This window comes from Anarrhichthys ocellatus, unplaced genomic scaffold (genome assembly GCF_004355925.1).
Source record: "Anarrhichthys ocellatus isolate YVR2014 unplaced genomic scaffold, GSC_Weel_1.0 scaffold170, whole genome shotgun sequence".
NCBI classification, from domain to species: domain Eukaryota; kingdom Metazoa; phylum Chordata; class Actinopteri; order Perciformes; family Anarhichadidae; genus Anarrhichthys; species Anarrhichthys ocellatus.
Window position 1 is genome coordinate 33,446 of NW_022280200.1, and position 26,116 is coordinate 59,561.

General features: G+C 43.2%; 4 protein-coding genes across 5 annotated transcripts; 2 read left to right on the top strand and 2 right to left on the bottom strand.

The window, feature by feature from the left end:
* Positions 1-130: 130 nt before the first annotated feature.
* Positions 131-5,244, bottom strand: mief1 (mitochondrial elongation factor 1). 2 transcript variants are annotated; one of them, XM_031878248.1, is made up of 6 exons: positions 5,160-5,244; positions 4,029-4,342; positions 3,783-3,936; positions 3,456-3,636; positions 2,839-3,110; positions 131-2,697 (listed from the first exon to the last, which is right to left on the bottom strand). In XM_031878248.1, exons 3-6 carry the CDS (start codon positions 3,927-3,929, stop codon positions 1,858-1,860), a joined length of 1,440 nt encoding a protein of 479 aa, XP_031734108.1. In that variant the 5' UTR covers positions 3,930-3,936; positions 4,029-4,342; positions 5,160-5,244; the 3' UTR covers positions 131-1,857. The 2 variants fall into 2 exon arrangements, with proteins under 2 accessions (XP_031734108.1, XP_031734109.1); XM_031878249.1 differs by having other exon boundaries at positions 5,053-5,244.
* A 1,898-nt stretch (positions 5,245-7,142) lies between these two features.
* LOC116400430 (uncharacterized) lies at positions 7,143-12,579 on the bottom strand. The gene is made up of 3 exons (XM_031878256.1): positions 12,413-12,579; positions 11,903-12,301; positions 7,143-11,508 (listed from the first exon to the last, which is right to left on the bottom strand). Exons 1-3 carry the CDS (start codon positions 12,506-12,508, stop codon positions 7,603-7,605), a joined length of 4,401 nt encoding a protein of 1,466 aa, XP_031734116.1. The 5' UTR covers positions 12,509-12,579; the 3' UTR covers positions 7,143-7,602.
* A 7,798-nt stretch (positions 12,580-20,377) lies between these two features.
* Positions 20,378-23,559, top strand: LOC116400436 (3-mercaptopyruvate sulfurtransferase-like). Its single transcript, XM_031878270.1, has 2 exons — positions 20,378-21,175; positions 22,467-23,559. The coding sequence occupies exons 1-2, from the start codon at positions 20,587-20,589 to the stop codon at positions 22,769-22,771; spliced, it is 894 nt and encodes a 297-aa protein (XP_031734130.1). The 5' UTR covers positions 20,378-20,586; the 3' UTR covers positions 22,772-23,559.
* LOC116400435 (3-mercaptopyruvate sulfurtransferase-like) lies at positions 22,796-25,885 on the top strand. The gene is made up of 2 exons (XM_031878269.1): positions 22,796-24,193; positions 25,239-25,885. Exons 1-2 carry the CDS (start codon positions 23,509-23,511, stop codon positions 25,562-25,564), a joined length of 1,011 nt encoding a protein of 336 aa, XP_031734129.1. The 5' UTR covers positions 22,796-23,508; the 3' UTR covers positions 25,565-25,885.
* The last annotated feature ends 231 nt before the right edge of the window (positions 25,886-26,116 follow it).

Consider the following 26,116-nt stretch of genomic DNA (forward strand, 5'->3'; position numbering starts at 1 on the left):
CTGGGGAAGAATGCACAGCATGCAACAGAATATGGCTCGTATGAACTCCACAAGATAGAGGTCGTGATCTACTTTGGGTTTTTGTTTTACAACATTACAAATGTGGCACAGTGAATCTCCTCCCTTCAGCACAGCAGCCATTTGTAGCATGAACTCTGTCTGCAGAGGAAGACTCTTAATATGCAAACAAAGTTACTGTGGATTCACTTTAGATCAGCACATCCACAACAAAGCACTTAAAGCACAATAAGTGACGCTTTACATGTTGAATGGATGCAAATAGTCTGCTCTTATTTTGGTTACAAATGTACAATAAATACAAAAATAGTCACCCGTTTCTCAGTTATTATCTGGATGATTATTTAACTGAATGCTCAACAGGACTAAACAAATCCCTCCGTATTAACACTACAAACTGAGGGGACACTTGCTCCACATCAGAGTTTCATTTTCATTCTAAGGCTAAATGTAAGAGCAACCGCGTGGTTATTTTGGGCATGTTTCGGGTTATTCAGTCTGGCAGCTATTGTTGTAGTGACTCCGCCTACTGTCTCCTGCACCGAAGCTGCTTTTATATAACTGAGGATCTGTGAGTTGATCTCTCTCAATCAGATCATGATCTCAGAGAGGTTAGCACCTGTAATCTAACAATACACGTAGACCGGACAAGCCTGCACCACCACAGCTCATGTTGTTGGTGCCAAACACTTCATGTAGCAGCAGCCCGTCCTGTGTGTCGAGGCCTCGCTTACGTGTCTGGCTACCTGCTCCAGACAGACCGCGCACCTATACATGGATCAGGTTTAATGTGGACGGGAACAAGTGTGCACACAGAGACAGATAAACTACAGAGGTAACGAGCTCCGTGCTCTCACTGCAATCAGGCCAGGAAGTGCAGCTCTGTATTAGACGGACAGACAGTCACATGAAGATCTTTTCCTTTCTCACCAAAATAAGTGTGCGAGAAAATGGTGGCGCTGTATTGTTCAAATGTCATGATCACGGACAAATTAAACGTTTCCATAAATAGTAACACGTTCCGAACTCTACATCCGATTCATAGTTGAACGGTGGGAAATATTACAAATAGACAACATATAACTCATTGTATATTCCGGTTCTAGATTTAGGTGGACAACACATGCAAGCCACACACATTCCCATCACAGCCCGTCTGTTTTCAAAGATCCCTGGAAACATGGACAGCGTACATTCTGCACGCAGCCACTGTATTAATGAAGTTATTCAAACTGAACTCTAGCAGTATTTCATATTATGTGCGGTAACAAAAAAGGAGCATGGACAGACGGTTAACTTGTCTCTTTGGGCTGATCAACAATTTATTAGCTTCTAGGTTGGCATACACACAATCAACGTCGCACCCTATCCCTCGACACAGTGGCTTGGACACATCTCAAAACAGAGGAATAGACATTGAACCCTCTCCAGCAGGTTAAAAAGAGCTCAGAGAGGATGCAGGCGTACATTTTGACACGGACCAACCAATGCAGCTCATTAGAACCCGGCGGCACGTCTAACCTTAACTTCATTAATACAATGGCTTTAGTGAGAGCCATGCTGTCCCATGGGCCTCCACTTTCAAAGATTAAAATAGTATTTGCATGATGACACCACATGCAGCTTTTAAGTCAAGGCTCACGCGGATCTCGAGACTAAGTAACTGCTACTACTTTCTCACTGACGGCATTTAAGACTGAAGAGAACGAGGATGATTCCATGCTGCTGTTTTTTTCTCCCCAGGAACCTCATTATGGCTTGAGGTCACCATTGCCCACTAAACAGTGGTTGACGTTTCATTGCCGCGTTGCTGTATAGTGACGTTGTTGCACGAGGTTGTCAGGGATGGGGCGGCTGGGCCACAGCAGTCCTCAGCAGCTCCTCTGGATCCGAGAGGGCGCAGTAGAGCGTGTACCCCAGCTCGTCCACTTCCTGTTCAGTCAGCTCACAGAATAAGTTAACTTTAGGGCTGAGGGCGCACAGCAGCCTCCCCGACTCTAGATGGCCCACTAGTGCTCGGAGCAGCTGCAGGAAGCGGTCGACCAGCGCCTCCTGGGTCCAGTCGCCTTCTTTTGCGCAGAGCAACAAGATGGCGTTGGTGAGCTGGCTGGCATTGAGACGGTTCAGGGCGGGGTTGAGCTTGCACACGGTCTTGGCCAGCTTCAGGCAGGCGCATCGGCAGCCTCCGTCCTCCTGGTCCAGGGCCCTGAGTCGTGCCGTCTCAGCCACGCGGAAGCTCTGCCGCCACAGGTTTCCGTGCCGCTCTGCGGCAAGTCGGTGCGGTTTAGCGATCAGCGAGGTTCCGTCCTCCATCACGAGTAACGGTAGGAAGTCCACGTTTAGTTTCCGGTCCGTTTCGTACTGCACCTCCAGGGTCAGTGTTTCCGAGGGAACCACGGGACGAATGATGTAGTCGAGGACGCTCCCTATAGCTGGCCAGTTGATGGAGCCGGCCACAAGCTTGTCAAAGACCTCGAGGACCGATTTAGGGGAGAGGTAGCCTCCGACCATGCAGCGGTCCCAGTAGCTGCTGCTCCGCGGGAAATACTCCAGATTCTCCCTGCGGACGAGCCAGAAACCCGGAACATTCATGATGGTGTCCTCCCCGGGGATGGACGACCACAGGTTCTTCTCCAAGATAAGAGGCACCATGAGCTGGGCGTGGTCCGCTGTCACCACCTAAAAAGATGGAGAAAAGGGGATAAAGCAGAGAAAAGCACGGCAAGCTGAAGTTTTTACAAACCAACGGCTTTCTCGGCTCAGAGTTGAAATTAAGATTCTTTTGTCTCAAAGTAGGAACAGATGTAAGTAACCTCTTACCTGCAGGTCATCATACAGACTGCCACTCAGGTACATCTCTCTGAGAGGCATGTCGGGCAGTTTGGCGTGGAGGAACACTCGGAGTTCGGCACAGATGTCCAACGCAGCCCTCCGTGCCACGGCTTGCTCCTCGGTCGGGATGTTTACGTTATTTTGGTAGAACTCCCACAGATGTTCCTGCAGCGACAGACGCATTCGGGCCCGCTGCAGGTCTGACTGAGTGGCGCCGCTGCCTCCCACGGCAGCTCGACCCACAGCCCTCCGCAGACAGTCTGGGGAGATTAGAAGCGGTTTAAAGTTTCGAAAAAGGAGGTAGTGGGCAAAGTTGAAAAAGACATGAGAGGCACGGGTTCAAAAGATTAATCTACAAATACTAAATCAAGGGGCTTCTACCGTGTTTGAGAAAGGTTCAACTACATCACATCAAACTAATGGAAAACAGCTGGCGGACTAACAACTGCACTACAGGGAGCCGAGACCCACTGTAAAGAAAGAGCAAGAATCCTCCAAATAGGCCGTCTGTCAACAAATAAAATGACAGCTGCCTGAAAGTCAAAACCACAAAACAGGCATGTCAATACTGCACAATACAACATGACAAAAACATGTTTCCTCACCTGGTTCAAAAGCATGTGAGGAAGTGGGCAGAGACTGTAGCGACCGGCTAACTGTGGACTTCATGTCATGGTTGAGTACCCGTGGCGACGAACCCATCCAGGCAGGCTCCTCCCAGCTTCTCTTTCCCGTCGGCTCGATATTGGTGGGGCTGGTGGGCGCGCTTATGGCCCGGTCATACATCTGCACAACAAAGACTTGTTGTGAGCACATCGTTCACGGCAGTATGGACGCTGCAGTAAGAGCTTTTCACTCCCCCGTCATCACACATGGGAGTGGAAGGGCGAGAAGATAAAGAACCGTTGGGAGATAAATCGCCGCTCACTTACTCTTTTGACAGCAAGCGTCGCAATGCCGAGCATGGCCGCTCCTCCCACTCCCAGCACAAGCTTGGCATTGGAAAGCACGAAGTCAATGGCTGTGCCAATCCCATTGTCATCTTTCTTCCCTTTGCGGTCTCCGTTCACCCCCGCCATCCTACCACTGAGAACAGAGGGGACAAAGACAGAGAGTAAGACAGGAGGACTTTGTTCTGTTGCTTAGTTCAGAGGCACTGATTGAATATTGAAACCCACCTACGTGATACACCTCCAGATGATCTTTGAACCACCTGCAGATGACCCGGGACACCTTCACCCCCTACATAAGCCCACCCAACCGGCTGTTGAGGAAGAACTGGCCCCTCGTCAGCGCGTCCTCCTTATCTTCGGGTATCGTCAGGGCTTGGCAGCGGCGAAACTCGCGAGCCACAGCGCGCCGGTAGTAATTGCGGTCAGTGTACTGAAGGTGACGCCCTGCTTGGAGCAGCGCCCGGTACAGCTCCAGCACGGCACTGCGAGACCAGCCACCCATTAGGGACTACACATGGAGAGGGGGGACACCCTGGCTCCTGGGGAAAGGAGAGCAGAAAGTCATGTGATGAAGGAACCGACGGGAGAGATGGCAAAGCTGCATCATTTGTTTTGGATGCAATGAGCGAATAGGATGACACAACCGTATCTATAATGTTAGAAAGGTCATAGAAAGCACTTAGAAATCATAAAGAAGGCTTGGGTTAAGTTACCTGCCTCTCACTCTTGGTTGATTATCACTATTAGTATTTAGGTATACAAAAAGAAAAACATCATCCCAAAATTCATCCATGACTAATGCAGTAATTATTTTTGTACAATCTGTCTCTGCCTTTAGAGAAAAGTAGGTAATTTATTAAATTTACATTTAAGAACAAGCCACCTTTTTAACAAAAGGTTTAAAACTAGTTGCTCCTTTGCCCGTTTGTATGTCGTCTGTTGGAGAGCACCAACGGTTCACACTGTCAGCTAACGTTAGTAGAGACTGTAACACTGCTTAATGTTAGCAACCATTCAAATGTGACCACGGAGCTTAACAGCGTGGCTCTCTGTCTCCCTTATTTCTAACTACTGTTACGTGACTATTGACTCTACCCGCCGTGAAATACTGGAATTGTAATCTGCCGAGGTTCACTCAGTCTTGAGAAAATGGCTGTCTTAGTGGAAAGTCACACATTCACTCACTCTTGATTAGCACGTTAGCTTAACACGCTAACTAGCTGTAAGGCTACGAAAGCCCTGACCTTACCTTTAGCCAGCCTTATTGACAAGACACACTCACAGAAAAAGTGCAGAAGATAAGGTGGAAGCAAGAATACAAATAGACAAACTATGAAAAAAAACGCAGAAACCTACGTTTCAGAAATTAGACCAGAGATGATTATTATGCCTTCAGCTTCAGATAGCGGTAGGGCTCATCTCAAGCCGGGGGTCAGATCCGATAGTGACAACCGGAAACAGATAGTTGACTACTCACATACTACATCCGGGTTATTTTAATTGTATAACAATACATTTTACAATTTGATAAAATTGATTTATTATTACTTTACTCCTGTACTATTCTTTACTAATTATCTGTTTGTTTATCTGATAGATTTTACAGGAAGCATTCAAGAATTGTGAAAATCATGTTTGTGTCTCTATGTGTATGGTAGACTTTTTATGATAAAATAATTACTTCTGGTTGTTGCTACGATCAATTAATATAAAGTGAGACTGTGATATAGGCTGAGAGTGTTATGGTCATTGTTTTTAGAAAAAATACTTCATGGTTCACCTGAAATATCTATGATATCCTACAGGAAAGCAAGTTAATTACAACAGATTACGGTCTATAAAAATGAAGAGCTACACAATTGAGCATCCTGCAGTTTTTCTATTTTCACCACACAAATGTTGCCAGATGGTGTTACTGTTCAGATGTCATATCAGGTGGTTAATGCTTAAATATACAACTCCACCATGCCAACGATGTAAATGGTTTACAGTACAAACTGTGTTTGGTGTAATAGTCAACATAATGTCCCTTAAGGATGGAAATGTTGGGTCTTATGGTGTTTATTTCATATCAGACGGTCACATGGAAATCACAGGCCAGAGAGATTTGAACCTGTAGGACCCATACTGTTGGACTTGCTATGTGGGATTTTTTTCATAAACATTGTCTTGATATTTGATGGAATAGAGGGAACCAACCTTATGCAAAAGTTGAATTTCAGTTTCAATGGAAGCCTTTGCAACGTTACCTTGAGGAGGCATGATGTGTTTGGGATGAGCGACATCTTCAGAGCTTCAAACATTCTTCATGAGGTTAAAGGAGCAATGCTGCTGAGCCATTTTCTGGAGTTCACTGGCCATGTTTTGATGAAATATCAACATTCATGTTAAACTTGTATTATTATGAGCATCTCACCCTTCATAGATGTGTTTCTTTTTTTAAAACATTGTTTCACCTTTGACCAGAAACCTGCTTTACGGGGTATTTATGAATGTTAACATTCGTATTTGTGTGTGTGAGCAAAATTGTGTGTGCATTCTTAATTAGTGAAACAATTTGACCCAAACCATTATATTTCAATGCAAATATCGTACAGTTTTTAAAGCAAAAATACAAATGATCATCTTTTAAGTTTTTAATTATGATCTGAACATTCTGTAACATCAGAGTGTTGGTGGTAATGGTGACCCAACTTTGCAGATCAATGCAGAGTTCCAGCACTTTCAGCATATTGGTCATGCATGCAACAGTGACACACTGATAAGTTGTTGTGAAATGATATTGACCAATCAGATCTGTAGTCATTTAAAATAATTACTTAACATTAGACTGAAATGCAGTGTTTCAATGCTTTCTCTCATCGAAAATGTCATGCCTGTTTCACCTCTGACCAGACCAGCATCCCTGTTGGTGGGGTTGGGTGTGGTAAAAAGTGCCCTTGAATTGGTGAAAGATGAGCTTGTTTTCTTTGAAATGTGGTGCCAAGAAACAATCATAAATCTCTTTACCAATGTCACACTATCCTGTCATTCATTATCATCAAATTAAAATGGTGCATTTACACACAAACACACACACACATACAATTATACACATACAAATATTTTAGCTTTGTGATATTTCTCCCTGTGCCTAGGGACCTATGATGGTCTGAGATCACCATGATCGGAGGTTTTATGGAACAGGTCCCATTGACCTTGTCAGTAATACATCCAGATGGTGCATGAGAGCTGCAAATCATCAATAAGAAGAGGAATGAAACATAATGCATATTTCATAATGCATATTTCACAGAAATTCTTTATATACAAAAACTGTTACAAAACAATGCAAAGAATTTGATTGCATTAATGATAGTACACCATATAAGGACTTAAACAAATATTTTCTTTCATGTTATCGGTACATAGTTTGAAAAATTGTCAATTTGCAGTTACATCGATGCAAAAGCTTTACCACTATGAAATGAAACCAACTCTTCAATGTTAACATTTAAGAAACAACTGCTTATTTCCTTCCTGTAACCTCAAATTCAACTCCTCTAATACCTCCATTATTTAGAAACACGGGTACAAGGTTTAGATAAGATTAAGGACTGTGGAAAGTTTTCCCTAGGACTGGACAATACAATAAATATCACTGGTGATGATTATAAGACACTAAAAGCTAGATAAAAGACCAAAGATCTGGATTAATCACGCATTTTATGGTTAAAATCCATAGGGTATGTTTCTCGTTGGCCCCATTATTACAAGTATATCACATCTAAGGGCCTGCAGACCTGTGGAGTACTTTTGATCAGGGCATGTACTTCATTCCTTTCATCCTTGGAATGATATGTATATCTCTGATGTCATCATGCTGAAGCAGCCAACACAAGTAGCGCTCCGTCCCCATGCCCCATCCACTGGTGTGGAGTGGTTTCACTTGCCGCATGTCAATGTACCATTTGTAGGACTGCTCTGGCACTGCATGGTGCCTGAGGGCCTCTTTTACCATCTCTGGGGTGGAATGACGTTCGCCGAGACCCAGAGTTTCACCCAGCCCCAGGAGAAGGTCAGCGGCTTTTGCTTTGCACCGCCCAGTGCCCTCCACATAGGCCTGGTAGAAGGGAACCCCTAGATGGTCCATCTCAGTCAGCCAAACGGCACCTTCATATTTCTCTATCAAAACCCGCTCTCCTTTGCGTGTCAGCTTTCTGCCAAACTGCGGCTGGCCATCTTGTACCCACTCTAAGCAGTCAGCGGAGGGCATCATGGGAATGGCCTGGTCCAAAGGGACTCTTGGGAGAGGAGTTTTTCCATCCAGCTTACTCAGCATGGCTTTGACATGGGTAAGGGTCCCGGCAGTGTTGAGGATCATATCGGAGTGTTTCTTCAACATGGACTTGGTGAGATGAGCCAAGTATCCTTCTGCTGTAGAAATAGCTTTGTCCATGTCACCCAACAGTTCACACTCCACATGGTAGAACTGGTTCAAGTGAGTGGCATCAGGATCTTCCCCTCTGAAGCTGGAAGATATGTAATATGTCCCCGGCAGGTTCTCCTGGAAGCGAAGGAAGTATTCAAGTACAAATTGCATTGAGTCAGCCAGGTAGATGTCCTGGCCCAGCAGGTTAACAGAAACTGGTTCTGAGTCCGATCCTAAGCCCATTGGTGAGGAGATGGTGTCTGTGGTCAGAGGGGTTAGAGCGTAGGAGTACTGGCAGGAAGAGTGGAAATATTCCACTGTGCTGTGGAAGAGAGTGTTTTGAATCTGGAACAGGTTGCGATACCACTGGCTCTTGATGGCAAGTGTGGAGTGAGACTGAGGGTCTTGCCATGAGTGAGAAGGCCTGCAGTGGGTGATTTTTGAGTGGATCCCTTTCAGGGCCTCGGGGTCAGCAGCTGGGCCATCCAGTGATGACACATATCCAGGGTAGCTGTGGAAGAACTCTGGTTGCAGATCAGCAGGCCTAGTGCCATCTGGTGAGGGTAACAGAGGGATAAGCTTGGCATGGGCATAATCAATCTCAAGGCCCTCAAAGATCAGTGCAACTCCTCGAGCTCTCATCCCCTCTTCCAGTAGTCTGGCAACTTTATAAGTGGCTAAGATCAGTGCTTTGTAGTCAGCTTCCTCCAGTTTGAAGATGTCACTGGACAGTTGTTTGCGTGGCACCACAATGGTTAGTCCAGGAGTGTTTGGGTACGGTGTCAGGAAGGCAACATGCTCACTGTCCTCCCACACTCTCCACTGTTGCTGCTCTCCACGTACAATACGACTGAACAGGTTATCATTGGAAGGGTGTCCACAGAAGTCAAAGCAAGACGGTGCATTTGGTGTTGGCAGTCCGCTTCTAATCTTGGCTTGAACCTGAGTCAGTGCCTCATCATCCCAGCGTGGGCCACTTTTTGAGGTGCAGTAGCGAGGATCGTGAGTTCCGAATTCCTCTTCATTTGCAAGATGGGGCTGCCAGCTTGGCTCTAGGCCATGAAGAGGAAGCACTCTGATTTGTGCTGGCTGATCAGGGGTTGGATTGAAAACCAAGGCACAGCGCTGCACTCCCAAGCTTTCACATAGCAAGCTTGACACAGCTCTTGCTCCTTGTAGCATAGCCATAAAATCAGGTGTAGCCAACTGGAAGATGCTTCTTGCCCCGCTAAGAGTTTTTCTGGTCAGAATGGTTGACCCAGGGATCCAGGGCTTGGGATCAAGGTAGGCAACCAGATCATCTGTTCCCCAGATCACATAAGAGAAGCTGTTGAGGGGCCTGAGGACCTCTACACGTGAAATGCCATCAATCATTGAGGCCACAAACATCACACCAGCATTTGTTTCAATAGTGGCATCACCTTTAGTGTCCAAAGCAATGATTCCTGCACAGATCCCATTTAGATTTTCAGCTATCACTTCTCTACATGCCTGCCGAAGGCTATAGCCAGTGTGCTGATAGAGACTGGCTATTTTCTGTGCAACTGTGTGCCTCAGAAATACATCTCCATCTCCAGAGCAGGTAATAGCTAACTTGTCATCAGCATATATTCCTGCCCCTACTACTGCTGTATCCCCAACTCGCCCTTTCAGCTTTCCGACCAACCCACCTGTGGAAGATGCAGCAGCTAACCCACTCCAGCGATCCAAGGCCACAGCTCCAACTGTCTGAGGGTGATTATTTTTTGAGGTCTTTCCATCATTGAGCTTTGCAATTAACTGCCTGTGACGTATGTCAGTGTAGAAATACTCAGCCCCAACAGGCTTCTCTTTCTCCTCCAACCCTTTCAGAAACTCCTCAGCCCCATCTCCCACAATGAGTGAATGTGAGCTTTTCTCCATGACACATCTTGCTGCTTTTATGGGGTTCTTCACACTTTGCACACAAGCAACAGATCCTGACCTCATTGCATTGCCATCCACAATGGTTGCTTCCATTTCAATTTTGCCATCTTTGTTGAATACTGAGCCTTTGCCTGCATTGAACAAGAAGCAGTCTTCCAGAGCTTCTACTGACTTCTGAACTGCGTCCACACTCCTTCCACCTTGTTGAAGCACTTGAGATCCAAGGGTTAAAGCCGTCTGTAGAGCAAACTCAATAATCCCAATCACGTCAGTGTTCAGCATCATCTCCTCTCCAGCACCACCATGGATCACCAGAGTGTAGTCTGTGCTCATGCCAGAGGTGGAGTCAACACAGGTTTTGTCCTTGTCCTGGCTCCCTGGGCAGTGGTTTGTCTCTCCATTCATATTCTTAGTTGGACTCTGATTCAGTGGATGCTCCAGGGCTCCCATTTGGTATGCAATGGCATATCTAACAGCTAGAAGCATCACTAACTTCAGGTTTATCTTCAGGCTTTCTTGAAGCTTCTCCAATCCCAAAGCAAAGCTCCCTTTCCCATTAAGTACTATGCGAACCTTGTCTCTCTTCCCAAGGTAGGTTACAGCCAGCTGATCTTGGGCATAAACATTCCCTACTCCACATTCCGCGCCCTCCATTAGATCTGTACCTGTGAGGTACACAGATGGACATCCAAAGGGGTCTAGGTACTTCTTCAGTGGGTTGTCAGATGGCAACGATCGACGCAAGGCAGCTAGGTGGGGACCAACTCCTTTACCACTTTTGGTGTTTTTGATGAGGCTCTTATGCTCCAAAAATGCAACATGAAACAATCGTAGGAGTTCAGGCGTGTATTGGATTGTGTTATCTGAGGCAATGCAAGACGCCAATGCGCCTACTAACTTGTAGGAATGCATGGTGATGGAGTATGTAGGATCACAACGCCCATGTTCGTAGTGACGCATATGGGTAGGTGTGACAAGTATATGCTTGGCAGCAGACTCCCCAACAGTCTTCCTCAGGGAAAGCTGCAAAGAGAAGTTAATCCAAGCATCATAGAGGCTTCTCTGCCCTCTGAGAGTAGAAAAGACATCAGGATAGGCCGACACATCAAAAGTGAGAACTGGATGTTTTGCTTTTAAGTCAGGACTCATCTTGGGTATATTTACTACTTGCAAGGGGAATGGTAGGGAAGTTGGACAAACAGAATTGACATTGTTTACCGTAACAGACCCATTAACATTTTCTTTGTCCTTTTGGACAAGGTTTAAGTCAGCAGTCTCAGACAGATTGTACACATGCTCAGTTATGAGCCCTGCCACCATCCCATCCACAGCACTGTGCTCAAACACCATCCCAGCTGTGCTGTCGTTGAATACAACCAGGTTCACCACCTGTCAAAAAATATAGAAATAAAGATCGGTTGATTCTTTTAGTCCATTGAAAATCATTGAGCACTGCAACCTCTGACCACGTTTAGTCTAATCGTGGAATTCATACATTTCTTTACTTTAAAATTTTAGCACTTTTCAAAATCAAAGCATTTTACTAGCTTAGCTTGTTAATGTCCACTTTTGAGACTGGATGTCCAAGTGGCAGATATGCTGACCTGTATTCACTTTTGATTAGCTGCAATTAAATATCTGGTTGTAAATTGAATGAACTGAGCTTTTCTCTGAAAGTGTAACTGAATTATTTTGAATAAAGTGGTACTTTGGTAGTGTATACGTGAACCCTGGTATAAATCATGTGATATGTTAAAATTGTTGTCCAGATTCTACCCAATACCTTATCATAGTATCTCAGACATGGACGGTCTCCTCCTCCCAGCCTCACTGCATTGAGGATATCAGCCAGTTCAGAGGGAGTGTTACAGTCTTCCAGACAGAGCGTCAGCACGGCACTCTCCATCAGCCCCAGGGATGCCGCTGCGTCCCCTCCTTGCCCCAGGATCTCTTCCCTGGTGGCAGCCCAGACTTTGCGCTCCAGAGCCGAGAGGCTGCAAATAGCAGAGGGATCATTCTGTGTTCCTGCACTGGGTTGGTCCATCACCTGAACCAGCTGGTTGTAGATGTCAATGAACTGTCGAGCAAAAACCGGCCCACCAGTGCTGGGACGCCCCAGTATGTCAACAGGGAACACACCTCCAACACAGGTGACGATAGCATGGAGGCTATCTGGGTAGACCTGGAAATAACAAAGTTTCAGATTAGAAATGGAGCAGACCTGACATATGTGTAATTAATAACCTTTTTCATTGAATTTTAATCTTACCAGTTATCTCACCAGTAATCTTACCTTAATCTCATCTCGACTCTTTCCAGGAATCCGGCTGGCAGCGAATACCTCAGACTGCTGTGTGCGCTCCATGGGCACATTGCCCTCCAGTAACATGGGCTCACTGTACAGCTTTGCTGCTGCCCAAAGCAGAGCGGCTGCCCTCCCCAGCTGGGTACATTTATTTGATTTTGAAGGAAGAAGAACGACAGGGAGGGCAGTGGAGGTGGGCAGGGGATCAGTGCAAGACAGCAGACCTCTCTTGAACTGCTCAGTCACCCAATTCTCTTGGCCTGAAGCAATAGCAGACAATTTTTTCTGGGCCTCTTGAAGGAGCTCCCTCTGCTGTTCCAGCGTAGTTTTGAACTCTGGGTAAAGGTCAGGACCTAAAGTGAGCTGCAGGACACGGCTCACTTCTTGCAAGGTGACATCCAACTCTGGAACAGGGTAGTTGAGAAGGGTCATCCTGTTGTTATGGAAGAGGCTTAATAGAGGAGAAAAATAGAGAAATAATGAATGGTGATCCCAGGTACTGTTCTTTTATAGGACTGTGCATTTTAGCTGCAACAGACTGAGAAACGAAGAACACAGAAAAGGAAAACCATGCACCTACATGTTAAGTGTATAACATATAGAGTGCTGCAGGGATAATGTAATTTTGTAGGCCAACCCACGAAGTCAGCATCGTATTGGTTCCCTGGACAAAAACCCAATGAGATTTTTATTAATTGGATTTTGGATTACTGCAGAAAATAAACTTTGTGGCAAATACAAGTTTATTCCCCTTGCAGGTTTTCTTCAGCATGAACACCGCCTTTCAGTTTTTGAAGCTTGAATGCAATCAGCAGAAGTAAAATGCTGATGTCCGACTGTTGCATGGGCCCATGGATGCGTTTGATTTGTGTGCCTACGACGAAACAGGATTCTAGTTGACTTACCAATGGCATTGTTTTCGTACACAAAAAAATGGTCCATGTACACGAATCAAACGTTTCAATCTTGTGACTATTTTAAGAACTGCCTTGAGACTGGGCATTAGGTAAGGCAATGCCAGTCTATCACTCGGTCAGCCGATCGGTCCACTGAGGACTGGAGTCCTCATGACTTTGGTGACTCCCTGATATTTCCTCTGGCGCCATCATGAGGTTGACTTTAGGATATTGCCATGAAATTTGCTACAGACATTCCAGGTTCCTCTCAGGGTGAGTTTTAACAATTTTGGTGAAGTGTAAGCTTTTCATCCAGCATCATCATCAAATCAAAATTTTATTTGCCCAATACTTTTTACTAAATACCTGCAAAACTGTCACATTACCATCAGCCTCAACTGTGCATCATATTCAATCAGTGCTTATTAGCAATTATTAACAATTATTAGCATTGTAACATACTAATGTTGTAGTAACTAACAATGAACATGGTAAACAGGGGCGAACACCACAGACACACAAACTGGTAAGTGTGACTTGTCATTTCCCTTTTCATTTCCTTCACATGATGTCCAACCTTTTCCACATTAGTGGAACCTGTTATTCAATTATCTGATTTTTGGTAAGGGACAGCTGAGTCTAACAGAGGTCTCCTTGTGTGTTAATGTTGTAAACATGAATGGTATCTATCCAGATTTTACTTCTGTGCCCAGTAACTATATGGACCCAAGTAATGACTGATAATTAATTGCATCAGCTCTCACGTGAAAGCACTTACTCCCTTTTCGCCCGCATTTTTGGTTGCTGGTTGTCAAGGGAATGCATCTCTCGCAGTATGACTGTTGGAAAATTTGATTTCTCCTGATGTATCGCATCAGTTCAAGTCCTCCACACAATGCTGGCTGTCTGTATTCTATCTGAGGGGGGATTCAGGTTCTGCAAGGATACAGGTCTTGTGATTCCAATAGCTCATTTACTGAATACAAGCAGTACAACCAGCACTACTACTGCCATGTATTACATAATATATATTTCAATGTAACAATAACGGACATCTGACTTATATTCTGTACATTATCTAATTTTATGGACATTAAATGGGTTTCAATCATTCTTTCAAACCAGGCAAAATGAATAAAGCACAGAAAATGTGCTTTATTCATTTAAAAATTCTCTTTCTTTAAAGGGCCAGTTCACCAAAATTTTATGAACAGATTTTCTCATTTAACACAAGAATCATTTCTATTTTAAATGCAATGATAACCGTCACTGACCTATTTGTCATTGCCCTGGTACAATCAAGGTACAGGAAATAGAATTTAGTTTATGCTGCTCAAAGCACTAAAAATAATAAAAAAACTTTACAACAACATTTCTTTCCTGGAACAACAACACAATCGGTCGGGATAAGCCACACAAACAGTTCACAGTCAACATTTTACATTTGAGAAAAGAAGAGGGAAATAGTCCTGATGAAAACTGTTTAGACTGCGTGGATTAACAGGACGTTGCTGTAGCACCTCTGCTCTGGAACAGTCCTCCAGTTAGTATCCGATCTGCTGACACTATTTCTGCTTTTAAATCCTGTCCCATGACACATTTCTACTGACTTGCCTTTTTCGCCTGACAATTAATTGTATTTATTTATTTATTTTTAAATATAGCTCTGTTGTGCAACCACTTGATTTTAAGTTTATTTTTAATAGTTTCACCTGTCCTACCGTATACACTTTTGGATGATTCATCTGCAAATGTAAAATATACGGCCTTTTAACTGTGTGCTTTTATTTTGCTGTTTTTATTTCTTGATGTTGTGTATTGGTAATGATCTGCTGTCTATGGAAAGCACTTTGTGCTCAAAGCTTGAAAAGTGCTGGACAAATAAAATTATTATTATTATTATAGTTTCTGGAAAGACATTGTACTCTTCAAAATGTCAATATGCTACATTAATAATACATCAAGGTTCATTCTGGTCTCCTATTCATCTCAATCTTAATGAAACATATTATTTGTGTCGCGACCTTTTGTGTTTGAGGACTTATTTATTCTTCCATTTTAAAACTACTCTCAAGACAATAAATCTCACCAAAACCGCCAAAAAGATATCAAAGTGACAGAAAAAGTGTTTTTGACCTTTAATTTAGTAATATGTCCCAAGAGGGTATTTCTTAAGATTTTTACTTTTACTTTTTACACCTTCTGTGTAAAAACAAGACTTTTCAGACGTATACTGATACACTTCACATGTGAGTATGTCATTATAAATCTGTTTTCTACATTATTCATGTGTTTTTTTTTATTATTTAAGAGTGAAAATCAGCTTACCTCAATATGGAAATTTATCTAAGATCTGGCCAGTCGGTAGAGTGGAGGAACAGTCAGTGGGAAAACTTGGTTGGACCACAAAAACAAGGGTTTGCCTATAATATAGAAGCAGTGACTCCAATTAAGCAAATCAGTTTATTGTCTCCTCTCTCTCTCTCTCTCTCTCTCTCTCTCTCTCTCTCTCTCTCTGTCTTACCTGTTTGTTTGTGTGTTTCATAAATCGTACCATGTCTGTTACCCAATCTATCTATACCACATATTTATGGAACAATGTAGACATATGAAACATGGAGTGCTGTCAAAAGCACCAATCCTCGTTTAAAACCAAAAAGTTTCGGCACATGGTCTGCTATATTGTTGAGGTTTGTCTGACATCAGTGCTTCAATCTGCAGGCAGTGTGCTCCCAATTTTATCTACCAAAAGCCAGCTCCCACAAAGCTCAAACAAATTGAATGTGCTGTCTTGTGTTCAGGCAAATTCATTTTATATCTTTGAGATACCCACTTTCAAAACACTATCTCTTTTTATCCTCTATTTTATGTTGTGGTCTTTATGTGTGTGGCCCCTCGGTGAACCACCACAACTGAACATGGAGCTAAGAACCACAACAGAGAAAGGTGTCAAGTATTAAACATTACATATGTACTGTATATACTGTCTGTCTGCTATACACTGGTACTTACAGTTGACACTCAAGTATATGCCCTTCATGCAAAATTGACTGAAGTAAAAACACAGTAGTATTATCATCAAATTAAACTTAATTTAAAAAAGTACCAAAGTAAAAGAATGGCCCGTTTAAGAATAATTTAGGATTATATTATATAATATTATTATTTTGGATTATAATCAGGCTACTGATGCATCAGTGTGCACATCACACATTCAGTGTCAGATGGTTGATAAATCTATAATAATGTATCGTAATATATTTGTTAATATGCAAATGAACTAAAACTGTAAATGTAGTGGAGTACAAAGTGCAATACCACCACACCACCAAGGAGGGACACAGACGTCACTGGTAGGAATTACCCTCAGCTCTGTCACAACACGAGGTTGTTTAAATCTCAGGTTACGCGTCAGATAGGGCATGAATTACACAAAGTTGAGTGGCGGAGAGGTTATTCTTCTTCATTCCTGAAGACGTGACAACTCCCCACAACCTCGTGATCTCATGGAGAAGGATTACCTCAGACTCTGGAGCAATGAGGCCTGAGACTTCTTCCTCATCAACTTGACCAAAATCTCCTGCCGTCCATATTCATATTAAGCCTGAGCTTTTGATGCTGTTTCTGGGGGGACTTCTACATTTCAAACTCTTACTGTTAAAACAGTTTTGTGATAAAAAATAAAAAAAAGTCCTCTCTGATGACTTTTCCTCCCTCCTTCTCACTGGACAGATCTTGGAGAAGTATCCAAATTACGGATGACCTGATGTCTATACAAACTGCAGATAATGTCATAAATGTTAAATAACATTCATGTACAAGAATTCATGCAATGGACAGTATGTTTGAAAGTATTGGAAACATTATCATTTCGGATTTGTTAAAGAAGATTTTCAATTCAGTGGACAATAAAAATAAATGAGTAATTTGGAAATATCTCTACTTGTCACAGTCTTGGTTTTGGTTAAGTTTGTTGGTTGGTTAAGTTTGTTACCTGTTACCCTAATTTTCCCTGACGCTTGTGTCCAGTGTTCACTTCACTTCCTGTGTTTGTATGTTTTCCCGCCTGTGTGATTGTCTGATTGAATCCTCCTGTGTCTAATCTGCACCTCCTCAGTGTATTTAAACCCTGTGTTTCCTTGTCTCTGGTTCGTCTGCTCTCTTATGCTCCCTGGTATGTTTACTTCTTTGTTTCCTGCTATCCTGTGTCCTGTATGTATCCCTCGTGCTTTTTTCTGAGTTACCTGATCTTGTTTTGTGTTCAGTTTGCCTTGGGTTTTTTTGTTGACATTTTTGAACTCCCCTGCGCTGCAAGTTTGTTTTGGACACTTTTTTATTCATTAAAATCACCGTGAATCATCCCTCTGTTCCCCCGTGTCCATCAGTTGGCTCCATCTCCTGTAGTATTTTTGTTTTGCCCCCTTTGACACTAAAGAGAGCAAACACAAAGGAAATACCCATAGCATAATTATAAAAGTCAGAAATGTAGTTAATGTAATTTATATGAAATTAGAGAATATGTATTCATCGCATATTTAATTTTGTCATTGAAGCCGTTTTGACAAAAAATAGTAAATGTATTGTTTTAAATTACCTCCTCTTGTGAGGGAAGAGCCTGAATGACTTTCAAATCGGGGAGTAAAATGTATAAAATAAATACCCACAATTGTACATCATAATTTGACGTAAATGTGATAGGTTAGTTCTTATAGTCTCTCACACTAAACCATTTACCAGGCGACGTCCAAGTCCTTGAGGGTTCAGGGCCTTAGAGGTGACATTGGGATTGGGCCATAGAGTATCCAACACTTTCACCAAGCTACGCAATTATGATGCGACGGGGAATGTCACTGTCTGCCATGGCAAACTACAATGCAGGAGGACTACAAAACACGCAACTAAAACATGACAAACTTAAATCTGTTCTACTCGTGCATGCAGGCTTTATAAAGAGCTTCTTTTGTGAGTGGCTGCTTCACTTGTGAGTGAAGGAGAGAAATTAGAGCTCCTTTCGGGCTTTCACACTTAACAATCAACAGCTGCTTCATTAGAAACTGACAATTCACTCGTGCAATATCAATGAAACTGTTCAATATCAATGTTTCCTTTGTGCAATAATGTAGATTCAACAGTTCGGTTATATTTAGCTTTTTAACAGTTTAATAATCTATCATAGGCCTAGCTCGTTTTGTTTTTACTGATGCTTCTTGTTCATTTTATTTCGTTTTTTCTTTTACTTATGTGTTCGAAGTAAATAAATACATATAAAAAGAAACTAAAGGATTGTCATTGTCTATTCATATTCATCAACGTGAATGCCATTAGTTTATGACTGTATGAAAACAATTGTTAAACCTGTGCAAGATAAATACAGGTGCTGGTCATATAATTAGAATATCATCAAAAAGTTGATTTATTTCACTAATTCCATTCAAAAAGTGAAACTTGTCTATTATATGCATTCATTACACACAGACTGATATATTTCAAATGTTTATTTCTTTTAATTTTGATTATAACTGACTAAGGAAAATCCCAAATTCGGTATCTCAGAAAATTAGAATATTGTGAAAAGGTTCAATATTGAAGAGACCTGGTGCCAAACTCTAATCAGCTAATTAACTCAAAACACCTGCAAAGGCCTTTAAATGGTCTCTCAGTCTAGTTCTGTAGGCTACACAATCATGGGGAAGACTGCTGACTTGACAGTTGTCCAAAAGATGACCATTGACACCTTGCACAAGGAGGGCAAGACACAAAAGGTCATTGCAAAAGAGGCTGGCTGTTCACAGAGCTCTGTGTCCAAGCACATTAATAGAGAGGCGAAGGGAAGGAAAAGATGTGGTAGAAAAAAGTGTACAAGCAATAGGGATAACCGCACCCTGGAGAGGATTGTGAAACAAAACCGATTCAAAAATGTGGGGGAGCTTCAGAAAGAGTGGACTGCAGCTGGAGTCAGTGCTTCAAGAACCACTACACACAGACGTATGCAAGACATGGGTTTCAGCTGTCGCATTCCTTGTGTCAAGCCACTCTTGAACAACAGACAGCATCAGAAGCGTCTCGCCTGGGCTAAAGACAAAAAGGACTGGACTGCTGCCGAGTGGTCCAAAGTTATGTTCTCTGATGAAAGTAAATTTTGCATTTCCTTTGGAAATCAGGGTCCCAGAGTCTGGAGGAAGAGAGGAGAGACACACAATCCACGTTGCTTGAGGTCCAGTGTAAAGTTTCCACAGTCAGTGATGGTTTGGGGTGCCATGACATCTGCTGGTGTTGGTCCACTGTGTTTTCTGAGGTCCAAGGTCAATGCAGCCGTATACCAGGAAGTTTTAGAGCACTTCATGCTTCCTGCTGCTGACCAACTTTATGGAGATGCAGATTTCATTTTCCAACAGGACTTGGCACCTGCACACAGTGCCAAAGCAACCAGTACCTGGTTTAAGGACCATGGTATACCTGTTCTTAATTGGCCAGCAAACTCGCCTGACCTTAACCCCATAGAAAATCTATGGGGTATTGTGAAGAGGATGATGTGAAATGCCAGACCTAACAATGCAGAAGAGCTGAAGGCCACTATCAGAGCAACCTGGGCTCTCATAACACCTGAGCAGTGCCACAGACTGATCGACTCCATGCCACGCCGCATTGCTGCAGTAATTCAGGCAAAAGGAGCCCCAACTAAGTATTGAGTGCTGTACATGCTCATACTTTTCATGTTCATACTTTTCAGTTGGCCAAGATTTCTAAAAATCCTTTCTTTGTATTGGTCTTAAGTAATATTCTAATTTTCTGAGATACTGAATTTGGGATTTTCCTTAGTTGTCAGTTATAATCATCAAAATTAAAAGAAATAAACATTTGAAATATATCAGTCTGTGTGTAATGAATGAATATAATAGACAAGTTTCACTTTTTGAATGGAATTAGTGAAATAAATCAACTTTTTGATGATATTCTAGTTATATGACCAGCACCTGTATATAGTTTGTTTTCATGGACGGCCGAATTGTGCGTCACTTTAACTGTTGCCCCCGCAAGGTATTGTGGGGCGGTATTATCTTATTCCTTTGGTAAAGAACGGTCCGGTGTTTCCTATGCTAAAGGTTATAAGAAATGAAGCATTGAAACACCTTTTCTTAGCATTTAGAGGATTTAAACAGCTCTTATCGTGCCGGCCAATTAGATACTTCGGAGTCATTTCACTCACTTAGGAACCTCCCTAAGCAAAAAGGACTTTTCGACAAAAAACCAGGACTCTCGTCAAACATGGGGTTGCAAAGTCAAGCCCTTGTTTCTGCAAAATGGCTTGCAAACATGGTCAACCGCAATCTTGTCGGACCGCGTCTGCGGGTCCTGGACACATCCTGGTACCTACCGATGATGAATCGAGACGGCAAGAAGGAGTTTACCCGATCTCACATCCCGGGAGCGTCTTTCTTCGACATAGACGCTTGCTCGGACAGGAACTCAAAGTTCGACCACACGCTCCCGAACGAGCAGTTTTTCGCAGACTACGTGGGGAACTTGGGCATCGGAGATGACAGTCATGTGGTTGTTTACGACGCCAGTGACTTTGGGGCATTTTCTTGCACCAGGGTTTGGTGGATGTTCCGGTTGTATGGACATCCTCAAGTGTCGCTGCTTGACGGGGGTTTCAGGGACTGGGTGAGGGAGGGCTATCCGGTCTCGATCACCTACACCCGGCCGGAAGCAGCCCGCTTCACCGCCACCATGAACCGCTCCTGGGTGAAGTCGTTTGAGGACATTTCAGAGAACATTGCGACTCAGCGGTTCCAGGTGGTGGATGTGAGGCCCCGTGAACGGTTCCGTGGGAGAGAACCAGAACCAAGAGAGGGTATGTTTAGTTTGTGTGTGTGTGTGTAGCCTAATATTTGAACCCAAGTATTCCTTATTTTTAAGACCTTTTGTGAATTTATGGGAGTGCATTTGTTTATTGACCTTTGGCCATAAACAAAGGTCAATAAGCCTTATTATGGTGATAACAAGGCTGCTTGTGTGATTTCAAAGTTAAATAGGCTTTTGGTAAATACCAGGGCAGTCGCACACTCAAATAAGATGTTTAAGTATGTAATGTATTATATGATTGTATGGGAATAAACTGTACTACTTTACTGCCACCTTCTCGATTTTTGCAGCTCGTGCGGGCAATATGTCCCATATCTTCCATCCCATATTTTTACGACATATATGATGTATAGCATGTTTCCTGGTGATTCAATATATAGTCTAAATGAAATAACCACATGTGTTGTATACTCCTGTGTGAACACATACCTCAAAAGTACTGAGTGCAACATGAACATAACTTATTATAGTGAAAAAATAAATAAATATTCCCAGCTAAACACTAACTTGCATGCATGTGCACAAATACAGAGTAATGAGATTAAGGAAATAGTTTGATTTAACTGAGTTTGATAATTAATTACCATACTGAATTATCACGTACAGCCCTGAACTACTGTCTTGTCATCCATGTAACTGCTGAGTGTGCAGTAACCATGCTCATGTTGTTTGATTCACACGTCGTAATATTACAATTTGGCGACAAGGATGGGATTAACTGGAAGAAAGGAGGATAGGTGTTAGTCAGATTTTTAGCCTATATCTCCTGGCACAGCATCAAAATTCACCAAGAGCACCACAGCAAATAGAAGCGGGGCTCACAACCTGTAAAATAACAAAGATGAAAAGTCATTGAACTGAATGTCGCAATACTGCAAATGTCAACAAGCAGAGAAGTGATCTCGAAGTTTACATATGCTGCCGGCTATTTCATCAAGGTATTCTTGCATGATTCATTGAACAGTCAATAAAGATAAGAGGAACTCTGTTCTGATGTTACTTTAATAATATCCAGCAGTAGCAGTAATGCAGAAGTAGTATCTGCATCAAAAGTCCTTACTGTGTGTCTGTGTGTGTGTGTGTGTGTGACAGTGGTCTAGCAACAGACGCAAACAGCCCTACATCATTTCCAAATGTTGTTAAATCATGATTGGTGCACGGAAATAGGTGACGACATTGTTTTTTTTTGCTACTGAGCGTACAAAAAAACACAAATGTCCTGCCAACATTTCTCATGAAACAACCAAAACCGTTGTAACTAATATGTCATCGCCCCACAGGTGTCGACCCGGGTCACATCCCCGGCTCCAAATGCATGCCTTTCCTTGAGTTTCTCGAGGATGACGGCATGATGCTGTCCACGGAGAAGCTGAAGAAGTTCTTCGAGGAGTCCGATGTGGACCTGAACAAGCCAATCTGTGGATCCTGTGGCTCCGGTGTGACCGCCTGTCACATGGTGCTGGCCGCCCATCTGTGCGGCGCCCCCGGGGCGACCGTGTACGATGGCTCCTGGTACGAGTGGTTCACCAAGGCTCCGCCAGAGCACGTGGTCTCCGAGGTCAAACGCAAGCTCACCAAGGAGTGACAAGTCTCACAAAAGTCTCACTTACAGCATTTAAAAAATATATATATATCACTTCATGTTACCGATTGATTTATCGCACATTAAGCTCAATCACAAATATTTTAATATCCAGGAATGAGCAGATATATAAACCTTAAATCTAAGCTGTGTTTGTTTTTGAGCATTTGGATGTGGATTTAACACACATTCTATACTTGATTGTGAAACAAGGCAGTTTGATCTGTTGGCAGATTAGAAGTAGGTCTGAACTCAGTTTGACTTTGGTTGGATTGATTGTCACAACTTTGTTGCAACATGTGAAAAGAAATGTCTGTTGCTGCTGTCAGACTCCCGTTACAGACCTGTTACTGACGGGTGAAGGAATACTTGTTTTTCAACTTGTTTGACATAATTCCAACTAAATCTTTTATCTGATAGGCTCTCTGCCCTCTGTGGGCGTGTGTATCCATATGGCACATCCTGGTGGTGCTTGGTAAGAAGTGCACTTTAAAAAGATGGGCATGTTTAGTTATAAACGACCACTTTACCAGGTAGATGCACTTCTTCCAAAGACCTTTTAATATGTGATTTAAATATAAGCTATATTTTAATATCCACACTGACTTCTTATTGAAGAAATGTTTAAGAATGTTTTCGCCTTTTCTTCTTCTTTTTTTTTTTTGGAAATGTCATGTCTGGTTGTTCAAACTATAGTTGGTGTTGAATATGAAAAGTTGAACACGTAGCCGTGACTTCTCATGTTTCTTTTCCGTGTTGGCCTCCTAATAAAGAGCACAGTCACGAGCCTTTCCCTCTCGCGCACGGAGCTTGTATTATTAACCAAGCGGCTCGTCATGGCGGCGCAGACCCGGGCTCTGGTGTCGGCTCAGTGGCTGGTAGATGCTGTCAGAAACAACCTCGTCGGCCCCAAACTTCGCGTTCTCGACTCCTCGTGGTACCTGCCGAAAACGAAGCGGGACCCGAGAGCGGAATTTGCGCAGAAGCACATCCCGGGCTCCTCGTTCTTTGACATCGACGACTGCAGCGACAAGAGCTCCGCGCTGGACCACATGCTGCCAACTTCCAGCCACTTCTCTCGGTACGTGGGGGGTCTGGGCATCGGCAACGACACGCACGTAGTTGTGTATGACACCAGCGACTTCGGGTCGTTCTGCGCGCCCCGGGTGTGGTGGATGTTCCGGCTGTTCGGACACAGCTCGGTGTCGGTGCTGGACGGGGGCATGAGGAACTGGCTGGCTGACGGCTACCCGGTCACGTCTGACCGCTCCGAGCCGGAGTGTCGGGAGTTCCGGGCGACTGTGAACCCGTCGTGGGTAAAGAGCTACGAGGACGTGTTGGAGAACATCGGGACCAAGAAGGTCCAGGTGGTGGATGCCAGGTCTGCAGGGAGGTTCAGGGGTACCGAGCCGGAGCCCAGAGATGGTGAGCTGGACTTCTTAACTATCAGAGACCCACAGAGACCCCCTTTGTTGTGGGAGGGGGGGGTAGCAGGTCAGCAGTAGATGACCCATAGAAGTGGTGTACATCCTCTGAAAAGCTGTGAACATGATTGTTTTGAGATGCAGCTCAGCAGAGTGTGTCAAGTTGTGCTAGTCATGAATCAGATATAAAAAATAAATTAAAACAAATTGTGAACATTTAAAAAGGGCTTAGGACATAATGGTGGACTGATGTGCTCTATCATGTCTCTTAAGGTGTTTTTTGGGGTTCATACCATTTGTTACACAGATTTTGGCCAAAATTTTACCTCGAGAATTGTTAAAAATAATCAAACTCTCCTCCAAAATACCACATTAAGACACCAAGACGTTGAGGAACACCAGAGAGGAAAAAGTCATGCTGTGATTCGGTATCAAAAAAGTTTGACGTTTGGAGATTTCCGCAAAAACTGCATTTTCGGCACTTCTGTTCTCGTGCTCAGAAACCATCTTATTGTCAATATACATATAATCTTGTGAATGCTGTCGTTATCTTTGTGGTTGTTAAGTTTCATGAGGCTGTGATTATCCTAGAGGTCACAACAGGTCATTTTATGCGGTGACATCAAGTTTCTAAAAAATATGAAATACTCAGCGGACTAACGTCATCACACAGGAATACAATTGGGCTCATTGGATCCACAGAAGTCTCGGCTTTCATGCGATGTCGACACTGTTTAGAGAAAAAAGGCTCAACATTTTCCTTAGAAAGTGTTTGTTGCATGAAAACAATACATTATAGTACATTTTATCCATTATTTGCTTTTGTGCAGTTACATCAAACACAATGTCAAGCTCATAGTACTAGTAGGTTAGTTTGACAAACAAAAATGTTACTTATTCGATTTATTCCAGACTTTCAGCCACATCTCCTGGTCTTCATCTCTAACTGTCATGGATGACAACTGAACCATCTGTAAGCAAACTCTGTCTGCAGATGAAGGCCAAATGTTCACCCTGTTTCTCACTCCTCTGTCTCACCCTCACAGACACACTGCCGGGACATTTCCCTGGTACAATCAACATGCCCTTCACTTCTTTCCTGGATGCCTCTGGCAAGGAGCTGGGAGCTGAGGGCCTGTCCAAACTGTTCCGGGAGGCGGGGGTGGACCTGGAGCAACCACTCTGGGCTACCTGCGGGTCCGGTGTCACAGCGTGCCATGTTGTTCTGGCAGCTCACCTGCTCGGGCACCCTGGGGCGTGTGTTTATGACGGCTCCTGGTCCGAATGGTTTAAAAGGGCATCGGCGGAGCATATCGTGTCAGAGGGAGAGGGAAAGAGGAAAGGCAGTGGATTACTACAAACAAGGGTGTGATGTTACGTTTACAAGTGAAGGGTTGTTCATGCTGAATAAGGCTGCACGCACAGTGAGCTTGTAATAAAAATCTCCTCTACTTATGTAAACTGACTTTCCTCAATAGCACAATAGTTGCATATTGCAGAATGGTTTACAATACTTTAAAATAACATGATGGTTTTGGTTGTCATTAATACATCTCGTCATGTTAACGAATGTAGAGAGGTACCAAGATAAGGGATGTTGGGTCCTTGGAAGAAGTGCAATTTCTTGATGTATTGATGAATTATTTTACAAATGTAAATTAAATAAATGGCGAGGCCGTTGTGTTATACTATACATGGGTACAGTGTCATATCTTTTTTTCCCCCTTTTAAACATGTCCAGTTTAGGACATGGAGGAAAAACCTGATTATTCAGTAACCACAAAAATAAATATTAGCTTTAGAAGGCCATGGAAGACCAAAGGGCAAAATAATGTAGCTGGAGGAAATAGACATTGACCAAGTCTTCCTCGCAATTCATGGGATTACAGGAAATTTTCAGTCTAATGCTAATTTTATTGTACGT